Source organism: Haemaphysalis longicornis, unplaced genomic scaffold (genome assembly GCF_048455015.1).
Source record: "Haemaphysalis longicornis isolate Haplotype H1 unplaced genomic scaffold, Haemaphysalis longicornis Haplotype H1 scaffold_3, whole genome shotgun sequence".
NCBI lineage: Eukaryota > Metazoa > Arthropoda > Arachnida > Ixodida > Ixodidae > Haemaphysalis > Haemaphysalis longicornis.
In genome coordinates, this window is record NW_027526335.1 from 115,606,372 (window position 1) to 115,616,247 (window position 9,876).

At 45.9% G+C, this 9,876-nt stretch overlaps 1 protein-coding gene across 1 annotated transcript in view; it reads right to left on the reverse strand.

The window, feature by feature from the left end:
- Nucleotides 1-9,519, reverse strand: part of LOC144175027 (negative elongation factor A-like) — a 56,314-nt gene extending 46,795 nt beyond the window's left edge. The window contains exons 1-2 of the mRNA XM_077704049.1: nt 9,278-9,519; nt 52-223 (exon numbers count right to left, since the gene is read on the reverse strand). Of these exons, the coding sequence (XP_077560175.1) occupies nt 52-223; nt 9,278-9,487 (382 nt within the window). The 5' untranslated portion in view covers nt 9,488-9,519. The remainder of the gene's footprint in view (nt 1-51; nt 224-9,277) is intronic.
- Between the last annotated feature and the right edge of the window lie 357 nt (nt 9,520-9,876).

Below are 9,876 nucleotides of genomic sequence, written 5' to 3' on the forward strand. Positions count from 1 at the left end.
CAGCAACGTATACCCATGCACAAGCCAGGGGAGAGACGGAAAAGCTCGCACCTAGCTTGCGGAGGTCGTTGCACAGGTCGACGAAGACGCCCGAGTTCTCCTCAATGTTGAAGTTGAGCGTGCCCGTGCTTGGGAAAGAGCGGAGCAGCTCGGCGAGCATGCTGACCCACTGGTCGCTGTCGGCCGAGGCCACCTCCAAGATGTCCTCCAGCTCAGCCTTCCACTGGGGACGCAAAAGACGCAACACCCCGTGAGACATCTACGGCCAACACATCCCTGCCAGAGAGCTTCACACTCTTATATACTCGAGGGAAATCTGCCGTCACTGCAATTGCATGCTGTCGTCGGCACCGCCACAACAGCCAGCGACTTTGCTTGCTAAACTTGGCTTGGCTTGCCACATGGTTTCTTTTTGCTCTTGGAGCCGAAAAGAACAAAAAAGGGTAACAATTCTTTCTTGTTCATCCTGCACGAAGCTTCTAAATAATTCCTGACAAATTAATCTTTTCGGAGCTCCATTTTTACAACATTTATACAACTTTACATAAGCTTGAATAATAATATTGTTGCTTTTTTTGCTGCCACAGGCAACTTTTCATCCTGTTCACCAGTAATGCCAAGGACAAGTGGAATGTGCCTACCCCATACAGCAGCACGCTCGCTAAAGCGTGGCTCCCTATAGGTAGGTGGATGCCACCTCAGTTCCAATTATTGAATGTTAAAACTGGTGACGTGAACAATAACCGCAGTACACTGCAATTGGGAAGCAGCAGGGCATGTCAACACATTGATGCTTGAGAAAAGCCTGCGATTGCGGCCTGTCTTTTGTCCCTAAAGACGACAGCCAGCACTTCTTGCTCTAACAAATTAATTTAGTGGAAAGCCCCAGCTTCTCCTTGACAACCAAAGAACAGGTGGGCGGCATTTTACCAGGCCGCGACTTCTGAGCATACGGCCACACTATGCTTCGTTCTCCTTGTCGTCATTGGCAGGAACAAGTTTAGCGCTTCTGACCTGTCGCATGATGCCCTCATCTGTCTGTGCACGACACACACACACCTGTACTCGCATCCTCATCAACCAAGTTCACAAAAAATACGCCATCCACAAAGCCCGCAAGTGGGATTTCGATTGGTTGTACCATATTTTGCCTTTTCTATTCTATACAGACTCATGTGTAGGCACAGGGTTTTAGTTTGATTCGACTGATTGATTGTGGGGTTTAACGCGCCGACGCAACGCAGGCCATGAGGCACGCCGTAGTGGAGGGCTCCGGATTAACTGTGACCACCTGGGTATCTTTAAAGGAGCACTGACACCAATTTTTGGCGTTAATATTATTGCACAGTTCGCTTCCTTCACTCAACAGAATACCCTGGCTGAAATATGAGGGGCCTGCGACGCGAAGAACATAGTTCAATTGGATGTCATTTATCGCGCTGACGGAGCAGCGCGCGGAGCGGCACTCAGTAAATGGACATCAGCGTGACATCACCCCGTGAACCCAAAAGAAGTGACGCGACAGCGCTCGTCAAAAACTCGTGACGTCACTTCACACGCGCGGCCCCACGAGCGGCGAGCGGGCACACCCTCTCAAGGAGGAACACCCTCTCAAGCGGGCGCCGGTGACGTCCACACAAAGCGGTGAGGTGAGGCCGGGATTCTGTCATATGCGCCGTTCGGGATGAAAGCGCGGGAATTTGAAACAATTTTCAGGCCGTTAAATGTAATTACCTATCGCGCGCTGAAGTATTTGAAGTGCTGTTTCAGATTCGCCAGACCATTAAGCATCGAAAAAAGCCATAAAAGTGTAACATAAAATTTTCGTGTCAGTGCTCCTTTAACGTGCGCTGAAATCTCAAACACACGGGCGTTTTTGCTTTTCGCCTCCATCAGAAAAGCGGCCGCCGCAGCCGGGAATGGAACCCGCGTCCTTGTGCTCTAGGCACAGGGTTTCCGCGGCAGTGTGCCAGGCATCAAGGTGACACCGCAGTGGTCCGTGGTTCGAATTATCCTAGGCAGAGCCTGCTCGGATTCGAATTAATGGGCTTCTTTGTACATTGAGTCCAGCCAAGTCTCTGTGGAGACTTGGCCAAACCATCAATTCTTACCGTTCGAATTACCGTAAAGTTCTGAAAGAACGCCCACCCGAACTACAGAGATATCAAGTGAAAAATATGGGATGGGCTAACTTTTAGGTCAGGTGCAAAAAACTATGAAACAGTGACCACAGTGCCAACCAGAAACTGTGGTGATACCAAGTAAAAAGGCCGGACGGTTGTGTCTATTTTGCTCAAAATCGAGAGATTGGTGGTGTTCGCGGCGGTGGTACGATTTCCCAGAGGGAGCTCCCCGCGCCTTCAAAGGCATTAAAGCTAGTGCAATTTTAGGGGGTGGGCGATCTTTCGGGTGTTTTACTAAATTTAATATTTCACCCCTGAAGGGGGCTGGCCGATATTTCGGGGGAGAGCGTTCTCTCGGAACTTTATGGTATCCATAAATTAGAATTATTGAAGTACAAAGTAACGAGCTTTCACTGTATTAGTACAAAACTCCATGATCCATGCAACAAGAAATGCCAGAAAATCAGCTGAACGACTGCATTAATGCTACAGCCAGTAAAAATTTACCCTGTCTGCTGTCAATGCCAGTTTTGCATTACCACAGTGCGTTGCACAGTGGTGAAAATGCGCGAAAAACAGCCCACCGGCCGACCATAGCGCCCTCTCTGCTCATTCACCGCGTTTGCCATTAAGACATCTTTAACAATTAAGTTGCTGGTCTAATAACTTTTTCTCATCCAATTATTCATTCTCTTCCTTTTTCTTGCCTGAATAAGTTTTTAGGAATTTCGAAGTGAAAAATGTGCATCATCGGCTCGCACGCCATTGTAGTTCGTGTTTCTCTGCCCTCCGCAATGAGCAGACGGTCAGAGGCGTGCACAGTACTGTTTACAGTTGTAAAACACCCCAAAGAAACTTATTCAAGCAAGGAAAAACAAAAAATAATAACACGAGAAAAAGCTATCAGAACAACAATATAGTTTTTAGAAACAAGTCTTGCTGTAAAGGGCACTGCAGTTGACCAGTGTGCTGTTCGCCAGAGGCTTTCACTGAAAAAAAAAAACGACCCTGCTGAGGGCCTCGGATGGCAGACTAGCTGAATTTCTAAGGAATGCACTAACACGTAGGATGTCCTGGAGGAAAAGCTTAGACCTCAGTGCATGCTAATAAACGTGGGCATGTCACTGATGCCACGTCAACAGCGGGACACACTGCGGCGAAACAGCGCGACTTAAAAAACAAAGACACAAGAAGGAGGAACCAAACAGGACAAGCGCTGACTATCAGCTGAGATTTATTGAAGAAAGACCTGCACTTTTATACATAAAAAAAGAAGAAAACACGAGCACTGCCCATGCGCACACATCATCTTCGTAACATTACCTTCATTCCTGCTTCTGTCTTCGTTACGCCGTGCTGTTCCGCCAGTGTTAGATCAGCAACCCACCGGACTGCTCGTCCTTAGGCGGAACACAGCCAATGTAGTGCTATGCTAGTTTTAGACTGCATCAATGCTTTCTTGTCAGTGTAGCAAATCCTCACCAAGAGGCCACAGGGAGTGCTCACTCCAAAACCCTGCAAGAACTTTTTCTTTTTCCTAAAGTTCCCCCTACAAGTAGGACGCAACTTTCTTGCAAGGAGTTTTCACGTACTAACGCATAAGTACGCGAGTGAGCTTTACTTGCAGGTTAATCAGCAAAGATGAATGAAGGCTTTACCAAAACTTTTGGTAAAAATCAACCTTTCTGCCCTACTCTACCAGCAATCTCTATGCCCAATGAGATCACATCATGTTACTTCACTTTTTTTAAAACTATCAGCAGGTTAAGGACCTGGGCTAGTTGGTGTTTTGTGTGCTCAACTGCACTTACACGTTACCCGGGGCAAGAAAGTTATGCAAAACGCAGAGAACAAGACGGAATGACAAGTGCGTATAAAAAACAAGCTTGTTTATAAATGGGCGAACTGCTTTTTACGAGAAAACACTTTTTTTTTATTTTGCCAGTTAATATGAAATAAACGGTGTGCTATTAGTGGTTAAAAACATTTTCTAGCTCCAACACCAAGCAAGAGACAAAAAAAAAAAAGAAAGAACTGGAAGTCTCTCCATTTCTGGCAACATTAATCTGTAACGAAATAACAAGATGCCTGCAGCTTGAAGAAAAAGGTTCACCGAAGCCGATGCTTTCATGAAATCCTGCAAAGTGCAACTGCTATGCCGTGTTTAGTCATTTCCCACTTCCTTAATGTCACCTGTGTTTTCGCACCGCTCCTAATGTCATGACCATTTGGCATAAAGAGATGTAGCCCCACAAAATGTGTTTGCTGTTCCTTGTTGTCAGCACCCATCTTGGTATATGTAGTGCAAGGGAATCAGCCACGCAAAAGAGAGAATGCAGCGGCACAGTGCCAGATACCAGCGTGACAAGGTTCCACCACATTTGGCGTCGTATGTGAAGCCAAAGTCAAGTACAGTTAAACCTGGATGTTAACGAAGTTGATACAAATTCACAATTTTTCGTTACATGCAGGTTTCTAGTTAAGGCTCCCGGAAATGAAACAGAACCTATATCAAAATGCTAGACATCATGAATAGTGACCTCTCCCCTTAAAGGAGTACTGACACAAAATTTCAAAGCTGAGATAACTATGTAGAACGCTTCCTTTTTATCAGGAGATATCTCCCAGCAAGTTTCAACAGCAACCATTCAGCAAAACATATTTAAAATTCATTTTAATCTTCGCCCGCACGAGAAAGCCCAGAGCGGACCAACATCATCTGCTACTTGTCCCAAACTGCCGATGTCGGGGCTCCCGTGACGAAGCCGACGCGCTGCTCGGGCCTGTGGGGACGGTGAAGACCTCGGCCGGTGTGGGCGCACGCGTGGGCTCGCTCGTTCGCGCTTCCAGAGCGGCAGCGATACGGCAAGAATAGTGACGTCACGTGATACCTCCTGTCATGGCGGCCGCTCGGCATTCGTTTTGTCGAAACCGAAACTGACACGAATAAACGACACCGTAAATGAATGTTTACGCTGCGCTCGACCGTCTAATCTGTCATTCTATGATTAGTGGGCTGGTAGGCACGCATAGCAGCGAAAAAAACGTAACACCAAAATTTCATGTTAGTACTCCTTTAAGAATTTATTTCACAGCGGTTTCCCACAAAGTTATTCAGTGCAGGGTGCTCCAAAGAATCAGGGTCGCTTACCCCTGAATTCGCAAACTTAACTTAAGCATCAATTTTGCATTTTGACACTCTTCGGTGCCTTAACCAGTTTCAAGGACCAAAGGTATACTGAAAGGGCGCCTTTGCGTGAACTCGATGCGCTTTGCCACACTCTTTTTGAGACGGTGCTAGCTGGGATACTGTCCGGACTACAATGTTCATCTTCCTTGCCAGCACGGACGGCACATAAAATTATGAGCTTGTCATGAATAGACAAAACTTATTGTCTTCTGGCAGCACAACTCATCACCGACAAACCTATACCTCAGAAAGCAGCGGGTATGCGCACATAAACACATCTACAGGTGGGATATCACCTAATACCCGTGCCACACGTACACAAAAAATGCCATTAAGTGCTGAAGGCCTTAAGATGCCAAATGACATTAACTGGTGGGGCCGTGCTACACGCGAAACCGCAAAGGCATTAAATGTGTTAGGTATGATGGTGATCATGACCAAAAAGAGAAATTCCCTTTAGAAGTCTTTAACGGAAAGAAAAACATCTTACAAGGGTTACAAATGTTTTTTTTTTTGTGAAAGAAAACGTTATGAGAAACAGTGTTTTCTTAAAAATGGTGTGAGCCATTTCTAAAAGTGGCTGCATCAGCTGCCATCGCCTGCCAGTGGTAGCCAAATCCGAAAAATTTAGCACGACGAGTGACATGATGTTTTGTTTTTTTCCGCTGTTTTAGTGAACTTCGTCTTCTTCAAAACTTCGGCACCATGAGTGCACAAAAAATCGCCTTATTTCGAAGTTCAGCTATGTTTCCGTGTTAACACTGTGGTGCTGAGAGTTTCGTTGGTTTCATTTGGTGCTTATCGCGTTCGAGGGTAGGCAGATTTAAGGTGTTCATGAATGTAAATGAGTTGTGCAAAACTCCTTAAACCAAAATGACATTAGAGCGAATGGCACTAGATTTTTGCGTGTAGCAGCGAATTCATGGCATTAAAAGTGAAGGCATTAAGAACTTAATGTCATTTTTCGTGTACGTGTGGCACGGGTATAACTTGCACAGCACTCACACATGAAGACGCACAGTAGTTTGCGGTGCAGGCGAAATTAGCTAAATTGGGGCATTTGTCCAGCCGATTGTTTAGAAAAAGTGTGAAATACCATGACTCATCAGCGTAGCAAATTCCTTACATCAAGGTTAACCGTCGCAACGCCTTCGTTACACAGAGGCTGCAAACACATGGGCTTCAATGGGGCCGGCAACGGGGAATCGAAAAACACTGTTAAATCCAGGAATTCGTTACACAGAGGTCCGTTACATCCAGGTTTAACTGTATACGTGAGACGTTTGAAGGAGCCACGCAGACAAAATACAAGCTTGGCTCATTAAAAAGGCTGATTCTCCTTTGTCCCCATAACAATGATACCATTTTTGTTGCAAACAGAAATAATTTAGATAATAAAGAAAAGATAACCAGCGGCGACTACCCAGCCACTTGCAGCGATTTCACTACGTCGTCACAGAATCTTGTTCGTGCGAGCGGTGGCTGCCTACCTTGGCCACGGCTAAGGAACATGACTGGGTCACTGTAGGGGCCGCTAGTTCCGTTTGTATCACTTGAAGGCTAACATGCAGTTAACTTAAACACTGATAATTATGCTTTTTAGTGCTGGCCCATGCTACGTCACCCCTGCTCACATTACACCGCTGTAGCGTGAAATTTGAAAGTTTTTCAGTACTGCTCGCGGTTTTTCCGTTAAACATCTTTTCGCGGCTCGATTGGAGCTGAGTGAGTTACCAGAGGTTGGTCCCTTCGAACTGAACAGTGCTGTATTTTGTCTACATAGCCCCTTAAGGGTAACTTGAAATCAGAAATAAGTAATACCTCTGCTACACTAGTGTCCGAATGTCAGTTGAACCAAATGTCCTTTGACTCAAATGCGAAGTTGTGCTGCTCCACTGGGTTTTGAAATGCCATTCGGCTCAAATGACATTCGAGCCGAATGAGCACCCAGAGAGACATTTGGGGCTTTCAAATGCCATTTCTAGCACTCCCGCGCACGACGCTCCAAGTCAGCATAAACAAATACATTACTGGCGTACTTAAAACAAAGTATTCTTAATTGTGGGACTTTGTTTAGTTCTCGTTCACTTAAATCGTGATATCAAGACGTAATAATTCCATACTCCCAGCCCCAGTGGGAGCAAGCAACAAACCAGCTGGCCAGACGGCATAAAACAGCACAAAAAAAAACCTCGACAGCGATTCAGAAATAAGTAAAAACCGTGTCAAAGCTAACGTTATTTATAATGTGATATCATTTTAATGCCAAAGACTGCTGCTAAATTTTATTGTTGCATTATTGTGTAAAAACATAACTAGGCAGCAGCAGCGTAACGTGGCACGGCGAGCGATTGTTAAAGCTTTCAAATGTCATCGAAATTGTAGTGGAGCACGGCAGATTCTGAATGGCGTTCGAACCCCTAATTTGAGTCAAATTTCATTTGGCTCGAATGACATTAGGACGCAAGAGTAGCAGGGGTATAACATAAGCAATGTTCTAGCCAAAATGTGTGTGCCCATTAAAGCCCCAATGAGACCTTGTGTGCCAACAACCACCACTAATATATACTAAAGGAAGGTCAGTAATCTATCTGACGGCAAGCAAACCTAAGCGAAACAGGCTTGCGTCTAACAGAAACAGCTTCCGCAATGTCTGCCGTTTGGGCAGTATTTTGGATACCTGGCGAAGTGTGTGATAGTTTGCTAAGACGCACATAACAGCAATAGTTTGCTAAGACGCACATAACAGCAAAAATGCATACATGCACTCATGGCAATTGACAGCAAATTTGTTTACGAGGTCTGGCCAGCCCTCAAAAATTTCAGTGTGCATTTGGACAGCTCATACTTTCTCACATTGATGAACCAAGTCACAGATTGCTTTTAAAAATACATAAATATACGCGCGACAACAAAACGAAATGCAACGGTGAGCATTGCAAATCTATTTAAAAACCTGGCAAGCAGTTGCACAACCTCCTGTCAGTACGCAAGAGCCCCGCAAATATTTGTAATTAAACAACCAAAAACCACGACAGTGCCCGCCACTTTTGCGGGCAGAACCACAATGATCTGCATATTACTTAAAATTCCTACTGCCGTCAGAATCTTGCGTATATTGACAAAAACAACAAAACGAACGCCGACACTGCGCGTCAAACCTAGGAGCTTGTAGCGAGCGCGATTCTTTGCTAGAAACGTTCAGCTTCGAGCTCGGTGAAAAACGTGACAGGTGTAGTGCGTGAGATACAACGCACCGCGCGAAAGCGGGAAAAAAATGAGGATTCACGGCTTGGAAATTCAAATAAAACATAAACAAACGCGTGTTTGCAAACAAGTTCGCAAAACATGCGGCGTGCGGGCGTCTTTCCACCGTGTGGGCGGGATGTCGCGCCGCGAAGTTTGACCGCTTACAGGACCCATCCTAAACTGCATCGATACAGTGTTGTCGCAAAAAAAGCAAGCCACATATCAGAAATCTCAGTTTTCCGTTCAATTCACAGCACAAAAGTGGCGCGCAAAGGCGGCACCAAAGCCACAGATAGCGCCAACTCGTCCGCGTCCACTAAGGGCTTGGCAAGCGGCTGTCGCGAAAGCGCAGATACACGGAGCAGGATAATACTAGCCTGGTGCTACAATCTCGACCCGGGGACAAGAACTGGCACTAATGGCAAGCGGGAAATTGCGCAAGCACAGCTGTGACGTATACATGCAGTGACGGCGCAGGCAGCGTAGGCGCTAAAGCAGCTTTAGGGACGCCAGCCCCCAGTGACAAACCACAGCTGGCGTGTTTACCAAGCAGCGCGCGCTGCTCCTATTGAGCCGTATCTGGCGGGATAACCTTTCAAACTGCCCCACTACATGCCACGAAGTTACGAAGACGCTTCAGGGTCACGCTAAATCTCAGTAAGCGTCTTCTAAACGCTCTGATTAGGCTGAAAAGCGAGTGGTAGAGCGGTCTTACCTCTTCGACATTGCGCCGCGGTATGTGCAGGAACGAAAGAAGCAGTTTTAGCTTAACCTGGGACTGCAGGTCGATGAAACACTCCCGAATGTTTTTTAAGACGTCCTGGTTTAACTGGGAGCAGATAGAATAGCCCGACCACAGGTCGTTACTTGTTCCCAGCTTATTATGCAGCCACAGCGATGTGTCGCTGTCGCGTACGTACGCCATCTTGAATCGAACAAATTTTCAGACGCCATTTTGAGAACCTCGTAGCCTCAAACCAGCTACTGTGACATCGTTTTAGATGGCTGCCGCTGTCAAACTTTGTCGCTAGTGAGAAGGCAAAACATTGGTTTCGGTTTCAGTTTAACGGTTTAAGTTCTGTTTTTGGCACGATGCTGGAATGATAACAAAAAATAACTGTTTCTTTAATTACGAGTTTGCACTTTGGTATAATTTCTTCCTGTTCAGTGCTTCCAAAGCTTATCAGGGCGCAAAAGGCTAAGGTGTGATCTCAGCGTAGCTTCGACATGCGTTGGCAAGTATCGTGGATGTTGTATGTATCTTTTCGGCGACACAGCAAAAAACTACAGTGGACAAATCAAATTTAATGTATT